Raw genomic sequence first — 17,209 nt, forward strand, 5'->3', positions numbered from 1 at the left:
CATCGCGTTCCAACGGCTCGTATTGCACTGGATCTTCGGTCCGGTCATGAGCACAGTAGATACGTGTTCTTAAGTTGTTCATCGGATTCGGCTCATATTCATCGACGGCATCATAATCATACTCATATTCAACAATCATGTTGTGGAGAATAATACACATCATCATGATGGATCGAAGAGCCTCGACATCAAACATTCTAGTTGCAGCCCTGACAATCGCCCAACGAGCTTGCAGGATACCAAAACAACGCTCGACATCCTTCCTACATCTTTCTTGACATTTTGCAAAGTGTTTTTCCTTTTTAGTATGTGTATGTGGCACTGTTTTGACAAATGTTGACCACCATGGGTAAATACCATTTGCAAGGTAGTATGATCCCTCGTATTGGGTACCATTAACCCAATATGTGCATCTCGTCGATTTTCCTTGCAGCAGTTCGTCGAACACTGGGGGTTGGGCAAGGACATTTAGGTCATTCTAAGCTCCTAGAACACCAAAAAAAGCATGCCAAATTCATGTATCAAATGAAGTCACCACTTCCAAAATGATGCTTTTGGCTCATTTTCTGTCGCCATATGCTCCTTGCCACGCACTTGGACAATTTTTCCAAGTCCAATACATGCAGTCGATGCTTCCAATCATGTCAGGGAAGCCTCGCATCTCACCCTTCCTCAGAAGCCTTCGCATGTCCCTTGGCGTGGGTGTCCGGAGGTACTCATTGGTGTAGAGGGCTTCAATTGCAAAGCAAAATCGCATCAGGGACTCCAAAACAGTTGTTCTTCCCATCCTCGCGATCTCATCTACTTGATCTACAGATGCTCCATATGCAAGCATTCGCAAGGATGCCGTAATTTTTTGCTCGGGAATAAGACCTAGAACATGAAAAGCATCCTTTTTTTGCACAAAGTATGGATCATGGTTACAAATATCACTCATGATTTTGTCGAACAAATTTCGTTGCATTCAAAAACGACGTCTAAAAATATGATCAAAGAATATGCTATTGGGAATAAAATAATCTTCCAATAGATCTTTACCTCGTTTTTCCCGTTTTCTATCGAGGTTTGCAGCACGTCTTAGTTTGGCTATCTGACCCATGGCTTCCATGACACGGCGGGAATGTGAAGCCTTCTGCCTTCTATGGTGATCATCGTCATCCTGCTCAATGAAGAAAGCCTTATCTCCACCTCCACCTTCCTGGAGATTGGCCAATTCTGCCTGTTGTGCCAACAACCTTTTCTGTTGCTCTTGCAATTGTTTATACACCCTTCTTGAACAAGACATTGTAATAAGAACTCAAGATTTGAAAACGATGAACAAAGATTCTGAGCTAAAAAGAATGATTGAGCTTAGTGTGAGGATGGATGTAGGGTTTATATGGACAAAAAAAAAAAAAGGATGAGGTTCTGGATAAGATAATGAGCATTCAAATGTAAATACCAAATTAACATAACTACGTAGATAAAACTTGGATAAAATCAACTACCTAAATCATAAAACACGCCTCACAAAAATATAAAATTCATCCTATATATTTTGATCACCCTCTAATCTTATTTAATTAAAAAAAAAACTACTCCCCCAAAACTCACATTGCCATTTGCACCAAACCACATTATCCATCATTCGAAGAAAACAAATTAAAACACACAAACCAACAAAAGATCGATGACATATCACTGAACACTCCAGCTCCTCTCTCACCATGCAGACTCTCACTCTCCACGCATCCAACAGGTGTCCCTGACTCCCTCCACATGTCCCCTCCACCGATGTCTTTCTCTTCCTTTAAACCCAAACCCTTATCCTCATCTTCTTCTCACTCTCATTTCTCGACCTCCGCCGACAACAAGCACAGATCTCCCACGTCTCTCGATCCTTCTCCCACACACACATACACACACGCACAGAGATCCAAGGTCTCTCCATCCTTCTCCCACTCCCACACACACGCACAGAGACCCACATCGGCAGATCGGCTTCTGCTTCTCCCTCGTCGCCGCCACCGTCGTCTCTCTCCTTTCTCTCTGCGCCGATGGTCCAAGACCCACATACACACATGCACACCCATCATCATCAGCATCCTTCTTCTCCCTCTCCTTCTCATCTCTGCAACTCGGCGAACTCCGACGAGGCCGTGCGTGTCGACTCAATTTCCGAACACCTCCGATGGTTTCACGGCAAATTTCATATATACAAATGTTCATCTCGTCTTCTTTTTCATTTTCATACCTAGATCGGAGTCTAGGGTCCTGTTTTACAGTCGACCGGAGCTTCTACAGCTCTGGCGTTCTTCTTCGAGCGGTCAGCCACCGATATTATCGATAAATTCGATAATATCGCGATATTATCCCGAAAACCAGTTGGATATAGAAAAAAAAATCGGTACTCCTCAAAACCGATAATATCGGCGATATATCGCCGATATTATCGGCATTTCGGACCATGGTTTTAGTTTAACTAAAGTTTTTATTTTATTTTTATCGTTTTCATTGCAGAGTTTGCAATTGGGGTGTGTATACGGTTGTTTTGCATGGCGTCCTGAAACATGTGATCATGTTTACCTTTTTTATAATGACTATGATGATGCAAAGGATATCTACGAGAAATCCATGCGTTGCAAACCCATATGATTAGAGAGGTCGACTTATCTTGGAGGTAATGCTAATAAAAATATGCCACTAACCACCAGTCTCATCTCACTAATTCCAGCATGCTTTTTTAGTGTTGCCCTTGCAATAAATATGCCGTGTTGCAAACAAGCACATAAAAAAACATAACTTTGATTTGGTGGTTTTTATAAGCTCATGATCTTTTCTACATCGAAGATTGATTATTCTATCTTAACCATTTGTTAGATAAGAAAATTGCCTGAGATAGTTCCAGTTTAAATCATCCTTTCTCTCTCTCTCTCTCAATCTTAAATAGAGACATGATTCAAAATTAACATCTCAAATATTGTTGATGCCACATCTTTTGTTGGGAAGTCATGAAACAAAAGACATGTTGCTAAGATCCTCAAAGTTATTTTCATATGATTATATCAGCTTTAATATCTAGTATATTCTAAAGTTGAGGAGCAATTGATAGCTTAGCTACAGTCAAATCTTTGCCACTCAATTTCACTCTATTTACAACAATGCCAGCCAAATGGGGCTAGGTTGGGAGGGTAATTTTGTCCCTATGGTTTAGAACGGATTGCAATGGGTTAGACTCGTGTGCTCTCCTCTCATCTCTCACTCTTCCTGTTTCTATCCTTGTCTACTGGAAAACCCACAATCTTTCATCTTCCTCTGCTTTTCCTCTCTTTGATCCCCATATCTCTCGACATGAAGCACACAAACCAAGTAGTGACAATCGAAAGCCTCAAACATGGCGGAGGCGAAATGGAGGTACAGTGACGGTCGACAACCGCCTCCGGTGTCGATGAATTTGGCCGTCGGAAAGCATCCTCGCTCCGATTATGGTATGTTGAGCAAACATTATGCATGGACTTGGAACTTCTTCCTTTGAATTGTAGTTGGAAGGGTGTATGATAAATTTAGTGGGATTTGAGCATGAGCCGGTATATTTAAATGTTGCCGTCCTCCACTGTTTGAGCCTGGGCCTCCTCTACCTCCATAGTGGTATATTTTCTTAGGAGCCTACTTTGCATGAATTATTTTGTATAATTGGTTGACTTAAATCTTTATTTGATCTAACTATTCCAATTTGGCTAATTTGTTTTTTAATTTTTTATTATATTGGAGTTGAATTTGGTATTTTGAGTATGCTATCTTTGGATGCTTAGAAAGATAGTAATTTACTTTTGTCTTTGATTTTTCACTAATGGGATGTTGTGATGGGGTTTAGCAATTTTCAGTACTCTTCAATTATTTTGAATTTGCAAAATCAAATAACTCATGGAAATAAATTAATATTTCATTAATCTGTATTTAAGAGAACTTTACAATATGTCATCAAGTTTAGACCGACAATAATGAATGGCAAACTTAGGATTAATGCCTCTATTAATTTGATGTTTTCTCATGGTCGAAAAATATATACAGCTGTCTTATTTATTGGACAACATCATTCATCCTCTATATTTAATATTAATTGCTTTTCTTAATCTAGTTTTCCGTCAATCTGTACTGCTACATAATCTCATCTGGTTTTCGATCTTGTGAAATGTTTTGGAGGGGGGGAGTGTGAAATGTGTTGATGCTGATGATAGTGCCGAATTTGGTGACACTCCTCAACTAGCAGAGCAGGTAACAGAGCTTTTTCCAACTCAAATTTAATGATTCAAGCTAGCTAAGATTTGCATAACATTCCCAAGTTGTAGTCGATGTGCCTAAGTGGTTGAGCGCTTGACTAATGTATGTAACCACTAAGATTTGGATTGTTTTTGTGGAGTAACAAATAACATTGCTAATTTCAGATTTATGGGTTTGAATTTTTAGTTCATTTTGCTTGTCAGTTTATCTAACTTCTTTGAACCAAATGCAAATTCCAATCTTGCATTGTTACGCCTTGAAATTAGAACAAAAAAAACTTGCATGAAATTGAAGTTCTCTTATTGAGATCTCATTTTTCTTCTACTTGAAGTTTTCTCTGATTGATTTCTGAATAATTTAGAAATAGGTATGTTAAATTGTGGGTTACGATTTCAAAACCTGTGGCGGAGCACGGGCATTTTTTCTAATATGAAACCTATTTTGCACAACCATTAACAAATTGTTTGCACCTTTACGCAATCTCCATTAGAAAAGCCACAAGTTTCTCAACCAAGCAAATTTGCATCATAATATCCAAAGGGTGCAAATTAGCATTTTCTCGTTCTTTTATTTTCTTTTTAAAAACACCATGAAGCAGGTGCAGCTAGCACCATCACTATGTCTGTCCAAACATCAAATGCCCCTTTCTTTCTTTTTCTTCTGCAAAACGGCCAAAGTACCGAGATTCTTTTTTTCTATAATAAGCTTGCTAAAGACTAACTACCACACCAACTAACTTAACTACCTCTTATATTATTAGGGTGAATTTTAGTCACCACCCTCAAGTGGTGGTAATGTTTACCACCTTATTTATTACCGTTGGATGAGTTTAAATTTTGAGATTTGTGTCTATCTAAGGTATTAAACTCATATAACGGTGATAAATAAAGTAATGAGCATTATATGAGTGTAGAGAACAAGAATATTCCTATAATATTGTATGCAAAAGGGGAAAATTTCCTAATTGCAAAAGCAAAATAGAGAGGTAATAATTAAAGAGTTTTTAAGCTCTTAATTAATGGTATTTAATTTGCTTGGTAACGAGAATTATTTGGGAGTCAGTCACCTATAGCATGCATGCAAATTGGAGGAGACAATTCAGGGACCAAATTACACCACCGTATCCTTTGGAACTTCACTTATAGCCCCATGTTCACTTGGAAGACATGAAAATTATTAACAAAATTGATTTTTCTCCTAACCATGCCAACTGGGTCACGATAAATTTTATAACTCAATCAAGTTTATTTGCTTTGATAGTTAATATTTTGGGTAACAATTTATGATGAGATTCATTAAATACTAACAATTAGTGGGTGATATTAATTGGAGTGCGTTTAAGATCGGGCAATAAGTTAAAAGGCCAATGACACAGTTATAAGTCACATTATTGTGACGTATCTTTGTTCTAAAAACAATTTTGTTAGTATCCTACTGATTGCTCAAAAAATAAATATCTATCAATTGTAATAAATCTAAATTCAAATCCATTAATGAACGGCTAAGAATTTTCATTTTTGCTGGTTTAATAGAAACTCTTTCATGCCACTTAGTATTACGGTCTAGTGGTATTTGATAGGATTAAAAGCACACCACAAAGTAGCACACAAATGTCCTATTGATTTTCCTTATCAACACTAAGATTTGTCAATTGTAGCATATGAAAATAAGGGTCATTCCCGCAGAATATTGTTTTATCTAACTACTTAAAATGTCACAAAAACTGGGCTGCTGTCTCTACTGACCAGCCACCAAAAAATAATTATTAGACCGACTTACACTTATCTAAAGTCTACGAAATTTTATATGACACTAGACACATAGAGCTACACTTACACAAATTTTTGGGATTTTTGGAGCTGATTTGCTATTTAAATTAAATCGAACAAAAACAGGACAAAAACAAATTTTAAATAATAAAAATAGATTGTAGTTCACAAGTTAAGAAAACGAGTTAGGGGAATTGCTATCCACCAAATAATCGTGCAAACATGTTATGTTTCATTCAAATTCCTTTTATTTCCGAATGAAGATGCTCAAGTTGGCTTAATGTTAGAACTCAACCTATTACTCTTTCTTATGTAGTATGTTAAGAGAATGGCGTTTTCAACTTGACTTAGTCCCTAGCATGCAATCTAGAATGGCGTGTTCAAGGATTTAACAAATAGAAATCATTAAGAATGAAAAGAGTTTGAGTCATCACAAGGCATCGTAAGTACTAGCGTTGTCTTACTTATCCTAGAAATTGGTTCACAAGTTAATCGCAATTAACAAGTTCTACTCTAGAACATATGTAGGTCCTCATTCGACAAGGGCAGACACACACATATTCATAGCGTTAGAATCCTAAATATGCTTACTACGTATGCATCCATAGAGAATACATAAAGAATTCATCAATGAGACAAGTAGTGAACCAATTTTCATCCATTCATAAAAACAATTCAAATAAAATGTCATAACAAACTTGCAATCATATTCAGGGCTTCAAAACAACCCCTAACTACTAAAAATTTAGTTACACATAATTCTCAAATAAAACCAAAAGAAAGACATGAGTTTGAGAAGATAAAACTGAAATAAGAGAATGCCAAGATTTTCTCCTTCCTTTCTTCCTTCCGCAACGTTGCTGCACTGTCTTTTTCCGTCCTTTCCGCTGCTTCCTGCAGCCTTCTTTTATTTTATTTTTTTTGAACAAATGATATTATCTCATATTTGGCTATGAAACTCTATTGTCAGTATAAAGAACCCCTTTGTATACAAACTCGAAACTACCAATACCAGTCAAATTAGCTAAAGAAAACCGATCAGTGGCTTTTTAGAAATTAGCATATGACACTTGCAAGTAGAGCAAGTCCGAATACTAAGGGGATTATTAATTTCAAGCTATAAGCTAATATTCTTTTCTTGGAGCTCTTTAGACTTGCAATTGGGCAGCTTGAGATAAGGAATTCCCTTGCAGAATCTAGTGTTGTCAACAATTGAAATGGCAGTTTGATTTTTGATTACACCTTACACCAATGGTGGTCAAGTCTAATAGGAAACTCAACTCACCATCTTTACAACTTCCAAGATGATTTTATTGAATGTTGAGGGTCTTGAGGTTATGAATCTTTCAAAATTTTGGAATCTGTCAATATGAATATTCAACAATTTCGTGGCACGAACTAGACTTTAATCGATGTGAATGTTACACAGAAATACCAAATACAAGAAGTAGTAATACACTCTTCACACAATGAACCTCATTGGTGATTATTTACATTGCAAACTTCCACATCTACTGTGGTAACAAAAAAGCTAGACTTCACAGGCAGTACACGAAATTTCTTTATCACAAAAGCACATAAAGAAGAGTTTCTATCCAAGAAAAGTATTCCTAATGGAAAGAAGTTCAGATGCAGCATCATTGATATTCTTTAGTCGATCTGTTCTGATTCAGTAGAACAAGCAATTTCAATTCTAAATATCGAACTCAAGCACACCTCAACTTTATGAATTCTCGCACTGCATTGATTGGGATTCTTGTGTGTGCCTCCTTGAAGAAGTGGTGCGTCTACAATCTTAGTAACTCGCTTCAAGGTATCACCAAATATGTTGTCAGTGGGTCTCTTCCTTGTAAACATCTCCAACAAAAGAATGCCAAAGCTATATACATCACCATTCGTTGACAACTCACCCCCCATGCCATACTCTACAATTCAAACATCACATTTGTGTATAAATAGTACAGTTTGTGAAACAAGACTATAGGAAAAACATGATTAAACCTATGAATCATAACCAACATTCATCAATCCGAAAATAGAATAAATAAAAAATTCCGTTGAAAATCCACAATGTAAAATTGACATTAAAACTCCGAAATAGAATTGAAATAATTAAACTACATAATCGTAATATAGGTTTCCCCCCCCCCTAGCCTTAGCTAGGGAGATTAGTTCTCCATAAACTAAATAGAAAAAGAAAAGTCTAAAATTATGAAAAAGCCGGCTCCCTTTGGAAAACAATCAAATGGAGATTATATAAGCTGCTGCCACAGCCAACCTCCCTTCATATTCTTCTTGAATAATGGTCATTCATCAACCCATTATTAATATGTTAATGCCAATCCCCATAACCCTTTGAATAATGGTCATTGATAAGCCTTAATGCCATATTGAAATGGTAATGGTTCGCCCTTTTTTTTCTTCTTCTTTGCCTTCTCCTTTCTTCATTTCTTTTCGGTAACCGACATAGAGTTAATCAACAATTTATTGTCTTGTGCCTCACCCTTTAATTGCCTTGCAACATTCTCATAGTCTTGCACATGAACATTAATATAACATCAGTAAAAAATTAAAACAAATTAGATATAAAACCTATTTGACCAGTTATACATGATAAAGCACAAATTTGATAAATTACTAGAGAAAAACATGTAATGGGTATAATCAAGCGCATTAGACATGCACTTTTAAGCAATTATCAGGGTGCCTCAAGGGTTTTTTTTTTTTTTACCCTAGAATCCATGTGTCACCTCCATTTTTTTCTCAATAGTTTTTTGCTCCACAGAAGTCACTAGTATTAGCCGGATTGGCTACAGAAGGCACTACAGAGATCAGCGGCGTTGCTCATATTGACAGTGGTTATGAGAATTTAGATATGAAACTTCATTTTCTAGGTGCTGATGTCAAAAGAATAATGCCTCTCGCTTCTTAATTGGTAGAGTAAGAGCCTTTTCTCCCTTATAATTCTTTTGCTCTTTCTGGATCCTATTAAGACAAATACAACGAATTTGGTGGTGCAAGGAGTTAATTTTGGAACTAAAAGTAATTACATATATCAAATATTAACATCTATTTGTTTTGGAAAGTTAGAATAAAGATATAATCTAATATAATAGAAATTAGAAAATCACAGAAAGGGAAGTCGGGTATGTCTTTGAATATTCAACGGGTGCAAACTGCAAAGTTTACGCTCAAACATAATAAACTATATGAGATCTCTATACATCTCTTTTGCTTTGTTAAGGATACACTATGACCACCAACTAATGATGTACCTGATTAAAGCTTTACTTAGCTGTTAAGCTGTGATGGTTAGAGTTTGTTAGATTAGTTGGTGACATAACTAATTGTATCTATTTATATATGATGTACACATTCTGTTGTAAGTAATGAGATCATTCTATTCAACAACTTCTCTCTCTACAATTCTCTTTCTACAATTCTCTCTCCCTCTCTACTTTCTGACTTTTCTTCTACGTAGTTATGAGTTTCTACATGGTATCTTCGCCGTAGTCTACCGACTTCAATCCACTACTTCCTTTTTCCTACACTTTCTCACCTTTTCTCATCTCCCAAATAGATCTTATCTGCCCTAATTCTCTCAATTTCTTCAATCTTTTCTCAAATCTGGCGAATGCTACAAACTCTGCGAACTCATCTTTTCTGGCTGCTCATTCTGGCTCTCATAATGAGGTTACAAATCCACCAGTTCAATACCTCTCTTCGATTACAGTTCAGAACATCACTATTATGGTGGCGACAAAGCTCAATCTTCACAATTACATCACCTGGCGCAATCTCTTCAGTCCTGTTCTGAAACGATTCGAGCTTTTAGGGCTTGTTAATGGCATTGAGATGTGTCCTTCTCCATTTGTGACTTGTTCTTCTGGATCTCGAGTTCCTAATCCATTGTATGAGACTTGGTGTGAACGAGATCAAATTCTGATGAATTGGATTAATTCGACTCCTTTTGAAGATCTCCTTCCATTGACGGTTGGCATGGATGATTCCCGATCTCTCTAGCAATCTCTAGAGCGTCATTTCTCTGGTGCTTCTCGCACTCATATTCACAGCTTACACTCGAAGATTCAAACTCTTCAGATATGCGACTTTTCCTTGACTGATTATCTTAATTCTCTCAAGGAGATTTCTAATAAACTTGATACGGCTGGGGAACCAATCTCTGACTCTGATCTTGTTGCTTACATCATTTCTGGTCTCTATGATAAGTATGAATCATTTGTAGATTCTATTGAAACAAGACTGGAGTCTGTTAATCCTGATAAACTACATAATTTACTACTGAGTAAGGAGATTCTCTTCAAAAATGCAATACTAGAGCATATTCTTCTGTTTTATGCCTATACAACTCAACAAGGACCTTCTGGAACCACTAACTATAGAGGTAATTCTCATCGATGCTTTTAAAATTGAAATCGATAATCTCAAAATCAGAATTTTGGAGGTAATTGTAATAACAACAACTCTTCAGGAGGTTTCCTTGGTCCTAGTCCTAGTTCAAGATCCATATTCTTTGGTCAGAAATCCAATACTTACAATTATGGCAGATCTCTTCAATGTCAATTATGTCTCAAATATGGACATGAAGCTCTCAATTGTAAGAAACTCTCTTAGTTTGAATCTCAAAGATCACACATTGGACCTCTTATTGGCATGACTGCTGCTACTTCCCCTCCACCAAGTTATTGGTTAACTGATAGTGGCGTCTCTCACCATGTGACACCTGATCCCACATCTCTCAATTCTTCCATTCCTTACACTGGTAGTGATCACCTCTTTGTTGGTAATGGTAAAGGTATGTGTGTATTTCTCATACTGGATCTGCTTTAATTTGTACTACAAATGCTACCTTTAAACTCAATGATGTGTTGTTAGTTCCAAAAGCATCATATAACCTGTTATCAGTTTACAAGTTTGTCTATGATAATTGGGCTTCTCTGACCTTTGATCCATTTGGATTCTATATAAAGGACCTAAGAACTAGGAGGATGTTCTTCCAAGGCCCATGTGAAGGTGGTTTATATCCTTTCTACTGGGATGCATCCAATGGTACCTCTGGAATCGCACTCTCTCGTTAGGCATTGTTGATCACTAAAGCTGATGTTCATATCTAGCATAAAAGACTGGGTCATCCATCGAATGTAGTATTACATACTGCTATCAATAAAAACCAGCTACCTATTATTGGTTCTGTCAATATAGGGTTTATTTGTACTGATTGTAAATTGGGGAAGGCCTATAGGTTACCATTTTCTACTTTGCCTTGTACTTCCACTAGGCTCTTTCATTTACTACACACTAATGTTTGGGGCCCTTCTCCCATTACTTCATGTACAGGTTACAAATATTACCTCATCTTGGTAGATGACTATACTAAATACAGCTGGTTATATCCTATGGTTTATAAATCTGATGTTTACTCAGTTTTCAAGACTTTTGTTCTCAAAGTTCAAACAATTTTTTACTGTAAGATACAATGCCTAAGGTCAGATTCAAGGGGTGAGTTCTTAAGCAAGAACTTTCAGAGTTTTCTTAATGAACAAGGCATTACCCATCAATTAAGTTGTCCTCATACACCTGAACAAAATGGGTGTGCAAAGAGGAAACATAGGCATGTGGTTGAAATGGGTAGGACTCTTCTTTCTTAGAGTGGCTTGGCAATAAAATTTTAGGTAGAGGCTTTTCAAACTGTTATCTATCTTATCAATAAGTTGCATCCTAAACCCTTTTATGTTAATCCTTGGGAAAGACTTTTCAAAGCAATTCCAAGGTATCATACTCCTAAAGCTTTTGGCTATGCTTGTTATCCCTGGTTGCAACCCTATTCATCTCATAAACTTGATGCCAAGAGCAAGCTGTGTGTTTTTCTTGGGTATAGTCTCAATCATAGTGGTTACAGATGTTTTGACCCTGTGATTAACAAAGTTTATGTATCAAGGCATGTAACTTTTGATGAACATCTGTTTCCTTTTAAGAATGGTATGTTCTTAGTCTCTAACTCCTCTCCAGTTGCACCATCTACAAGTTCCTCTCTCATTACTCTGACTCTTCCAGTTCCTTCTGCAACAACTAATTCCCAATCAGTCAGTTAAGGTTGTTCATCACATAATTAGGTCTCTACAACATCTACTAGTTTTCCCTCATCCACATTTACTACTTCAAGCACTCCACAACCTCTTATCTCTTTGGCACCTGCACTTATGCCCACTAATTCTCACCCAATGATTACAAGAGCTAAAGCTGGTATTCACAAGCCAAAGGTATTCACTGACCAAACATTCTCTTCCACCTCCTGTTAATTCACTTGCTTGTCTTCCTCCAAAACCTACAACTTTTCTGCAAGCTTCAAAGAATCCACACTGACTGGTAGCTATGAAGAAGGTGTTTCAAGCTTTGCAATCCACTGGAACTTGGGATTTGGTTCCTTCTTATCCTGGTTTAAATATGGTAGGTTGCAAATGGGTGTTTAAGGTCAAACATAAACCAAATGGCTTAATAGAACGATATAAGGCTTGTCTAGTGGCAAAATGGTTTCATCAACAAGATGGGCTTGATTTCTTTGAGACTTTCAATACTGTTGCTAAGTCTACAACTATTTGAATTCTGTTATCCATTGTTGTTTCCTATGATTGGTTTGTGCATCAGCTTGATGTAAGTAATGATTTCTTGCATGGTACTTTAAATGAGGATGTTTACATGAACCAGCCCTTAGCTTTATTGATCAAACCAAACCCCATCATGTATACAAGCTCAACCGGTCACTCTATAGTTTAAAACAGGCACCTAGAGCCTGGTCTGAAGCATTTTACAAGGTCATTCTGTCATTGGGATTTTCCTCTTCCTACTCTGACCCCAGTTTGTTTATCAAAAAGGATTCTACCATCATCTTCATCTTAGTATATGTTGATGATATCATCATCACTGGCAGCTCTAGCTCATTATGTCAATCTATTATTGCTCAGTTACAAACTATTTCCCTGTGAAGGACTTGGGTGACATTCACTACTTTTTGGGTATTGAAGTTCACAAGTTTGCTAAAAGGTTGTTTCTAAACCAGTCAAAATATGTTGTTGATTTGTTAAAGAAAACTAATATGCTTGGTGTGAAGTCTTGCTCCACTCCTGTTGGTTCTGCAAAATTGGATCACTCGGGTACTCTTCTCTCAGATCCTACATTTTATAGATTAACTGTTAAGACTTCACAGTATCTCACCTGGACATGACCTGATTTGGCATTTGCTGTGAGTCAAGTATGTCAGTACATGCATTCTCCTTGGACCATTCACTTGCAAGCAATCAAAAAGATCCTCCAATATTTGAAGGGCACTATTGATTCAGGCCTATGGTTTACTAAAGGTCCTCAATGCCTCACTGCATGGTCTGATGCAGATTGGGCAAGTTGTCCAGTTGACAGAAGATCAACTAGTGGCTACTATGTCTTTCTTGGTCCAAACCTCATATCCTGGAGTGCAAAGAAACAATGCACAGTTGCAAGATCTTCAATTGAGGCCGAGTACAGGTCTCTAGCCAATACAGTTGTATAACTTAGTCGGATTTGTAAAATCTTACAGGATATTTCCTTTCTCATTCTCAAAACTCCTGCAATCTTCTGTGATAATAAAAGTGCAATTGCATTGGCCTTCAATCCTGTTTTCCATGTCAAGACTAAACATGTTGAAATCGACTATCACTATATTGGAGAAAAGGTTCTTTGTGGCAAAGTCAGTGTGCATCATGTTGCTTCTCTTCTTCAACTTGCAGACATTTTCACTAAATCTTTGCCATCTAATCGGTTTACAAAGTTGACTTCTAAGCTTTCAGTTAGATCTCCTAACTTTAGCTTGAGGGGGTGTGTTAAGGATACAATAGGACCACCAACTAATGACCTACCTGATTACAGCATTACTTAGCTGTTAAGCTATGATGGTTAGAGTTTGTTAAATTAGTTGGTGACATAACTAATTGTATCTATTTATATATGATGTACACATTCTATTGTAAGTAATGAGATCATTCTATTCAACAGCTTATCTCTCTACAATTCTCTCTCCCTCTCTACCTTCTGACTTTTCTTCTACAGAGTTATGAGTTTCTACATGTTGCCCTTCAAACATTACATTAACTTTCCTCCTCCTTTATGTTGAATTCTTTTTTTTTTCGAGAAGGAAATTGAAGAGGCCTTGGAGCGAAATGTGAGAATTCTTGCTCTTCATTAGCTGTCCTGCAACGTCTGCTCGTGTGATTTCAACCTCCCGTATAAGCCCTTCAATCTGTTCAAAGAGTCTGTGATGGCAATCCCATGGTAATTGAATGCCAGCCGCTTGAATGCTGAAGTGGTGCAATATGACATGTGATGTGCATGTCCATGCGGCCAGGTCTCAGTAGAGCAGGATCTAGCCTTTCTTTGTGATTCGTTGTGAAGACCAGTAGGCGTTCTTCACCACAGCATGACCAAAACCGTCAAGGAAGTGGAGGAGCCCAGAGAGTGTCACCTGTCGATGAAATAATAAGATAACACATATATTTATAAGCATTAATTTCTTAAAGGGATAATTTAAGTTATCTATTCATCTAGAGCTCAAGTTAGATTCGTGTTCTAAATGAAAAGTGTAAACTGACCTGAGTTTTATTGTTGTTCCTCCATGATTCATCCCTCGATTCCCCATTTCGCAGCGTGATTGTGCTATCAATATCTTCGAAGATGATTATAGATTAGTAAGGTATGGAAAACAACTTACACAAGTCAGAATTGGAATTAATATTTGTTGGCTCCAACTCGTAGATCTCATAGTTAAGGTGATTACCCATGGCTGCAATCAAGCTTGACTTGCCTGTGCCGGGAGGGACACATTACAAGTATCCGCGCTTCCAAGCTTTGCCGACCCTTCTCTAAAACTCCTTTCCATTTATAAAGTTATTTAAATCATCCAACAAAGCTTTGTTAAGCCCTGCATCCATTGCTAGGAAGCTCGAAGGTAATTGGGTGGTCAAGCTTTGATAGCATCCGGGTTCCATCTCCGGTTTTTCAACTCTGTGGAACTTCACTGCCTTTTGTTCTTTCTTAATGCCCCTTCATCTCTCTGAAATGTTGGGCAGGTACAACTTCAACACCTTCCCTTTATGTTTCTTATGAAAAGTTAGCTCATAGGATCTTGCTTCTTGTGGTAACGATGCATTAAGGTAACTCCAATGTCTAACTAATGGCAATTTAACCTGTACACAAATCAACTTCCATTTCACTTGAAGATTTTCATATACATCAGCTATCTCTTAACCTCTATCCACTGTCACTGCTAGTTTCTTCTCTTGGTATTCTTGCTCACTTTGATTCTTCTAACAGACGGGGTTGTTAGAGCACCCAAATAAAGGTCGTACCCAGTGCACAAGGCTCCCGCTTTACGCAGGGTCTGGGAGAGGTGAATGTCGGCTAGCCTTACCCAAATAGTCCTTGAAATTCATCTATGACAACGGTGAGTTGAGAAGAGAAACATTGCAAAATGTTATGGAGGCCTGAAAAGAAATAGTTCCCAAGTTCGTCGGGGATGAAGTTGTTGGGAATACTTTGAAGAAGCATGCTGAAGCAGCAAGAGTGGCTATTGCAGGCAAAAAAGCCTTCGGTTCAGGCATTTAGTTAGGTTTAATGAAAAGTGGTTTCCTAATTTTCTCTCTTAGGTTGTTTCCTGGACAGAAGAAAAGAAGCATTCCTAAACTACGTTCTCTAAGTTTTCATGAAGTGTGATGAATTGTTCTGGTGGTTAGGATTTTCTTCTACAATCTACTGCATTTTGGATTTAAATTTTCTCTTACCGTAAATTAGTGTAAAACAAATGCTTTGCTTTGTAGCTTGTACCAAAACAAAGCACTTGACTTGTATATAACTATAAAATTGACCAAATTATTCCCATACTAAAATGCTTATTATTACTAATGCTAAATACTTCGAATAAAAAAAAATTAATTTCAATAAAATAGAAGTAAAGCCACCAATTCCAAACACACAAGAACATAACACATCTTGGCTTGTATAAAGAAAACAAAGAAAATCATATATCTTGATTAATAGAAGAACCAAATTTTCTTTCATACGTGGAACTAGGTTTAATTACATATGAATACTATTAGCTAATGCTAGCTAGTCTACTACAAAGCCACAACTTGAGCAACAATAACAGTAATATCGTCGATCTTGCCTCCTTTGTGCTCGAATCCAGCCTTTCTAGCATTTTCGGAAAAAGGGCTAGGGTTGTACTTATCGAACGAGTTATAGAGAGCCAGATTGGCGATGCTCGAAGCCAACGTGCCACAATCAAGATCAAGATCACCACCACCACCACCTTGTACAAGAACCTTCTCAATCTCACTTGGAAACATGTTGTCCAGCAAGCCATCAGTCCCAAGCACTAGCATGTCTCCGGGGACTGTCTGAATCCACTCCTCCCAAGCGCAGTCAGGGCGGTCGCTGCTGATGCTGTTCCCCAACTGATAGGGACAGTTGAACCTGCGTTGCTGAGTTGGAGATTGGTACACAACCTTGTTGTTCCTAAATAGCAAGAACCCACTGTCCCCAACGTTCACAGCATGCAAGACTCCGCTCTCTTTGTTAAGGCTGAGGATGCAAGCGGTCGACGAGCCTTTCTCCTTGGTCTTTGCATAAGCCTCCTGCAACACTTTTCTTGGATCAACGGCTCCGATCATATCCGCGGCCTTTCTTTTTCTTTTCTGTTCGTTGATGTTATTCGGATTATGGACGGCGATAAAGGCATTGTTCATGAGTTCCCTCGCGTACTCACCCGCGTCGATGCCTTTGTTAGCCCAACCGCCAACGCCATCTGCCACGCCGATAGTCAGCTTCTCCGGGCAGATGAAGTGAGCGTCTTCGCCTAACTTGTTATCTTTGGCAAGATACACCGACCCACAAACCATCTCGTGCAGGTTTCTCTTTGTTTCTTGACCATAGCTATTGTTGTGGTTGATGATACCATTGTGGTTTACGTACTTCAACATGAATAAACTCAAAGTAGCTTCCGTCAGCATCATCTGTTCCCCTGCATAGTCACCGGCGTCGACGTCTGTCTTGGCCCAACCGACACCGTCCGCCACGCCGATAGTTTGCTTCTCCGGGAAGACGAAGCGGGGGTCTTCAACCCTACCGGGCTTCTT

General features: G+C 37.9%; 1 protein-coding gene and 1 pseudogene across 1 annotated transcript; both read right to left on the bottom strand.

The window, feature by feature from the left end:
- Nucleotides 1-14,117: 14,117 nt before the first annotated feature.
- On the bottom strand, nt 14,118-15,676 carry LOC126589929 (AAA-ATPase At3g50940-like; annotated as a pseudogene).
- A 513-nt stretch (nt 15,677-16,189) lies between these two features.
- On the bottom strand, nt 16,190-17,165 carry LOC126589932 (probable protein phosphatase 2C 55). Its single transcript, XM_050255378.1, has one exon. The coding sequence runs from the start codon at nt 17,084-17,086 to the stop codon at nt 16,190-16,192; it is 897 nt and encodes a 298-aa protein (XP_050111335.1). The 5' UTR covers nt 17,087-17,165.
- Nucleotides 17,166-17,209: the final 44 nt, after the last annotated feature.

Source organism: Malus sylvestris, chromosome 11, assembly GCF_916048215.2.
Source record: "Malus sylvestris chromosome 11, drMalSylv7.2, whole genome shotgun sequence".
Taxonomy (NCBI): Eukaryota; Viridiplantae; Streptophyta; class Magnoliopsida; order Rosales; family Rosaceae; genus Malus; species Malus sylvestris.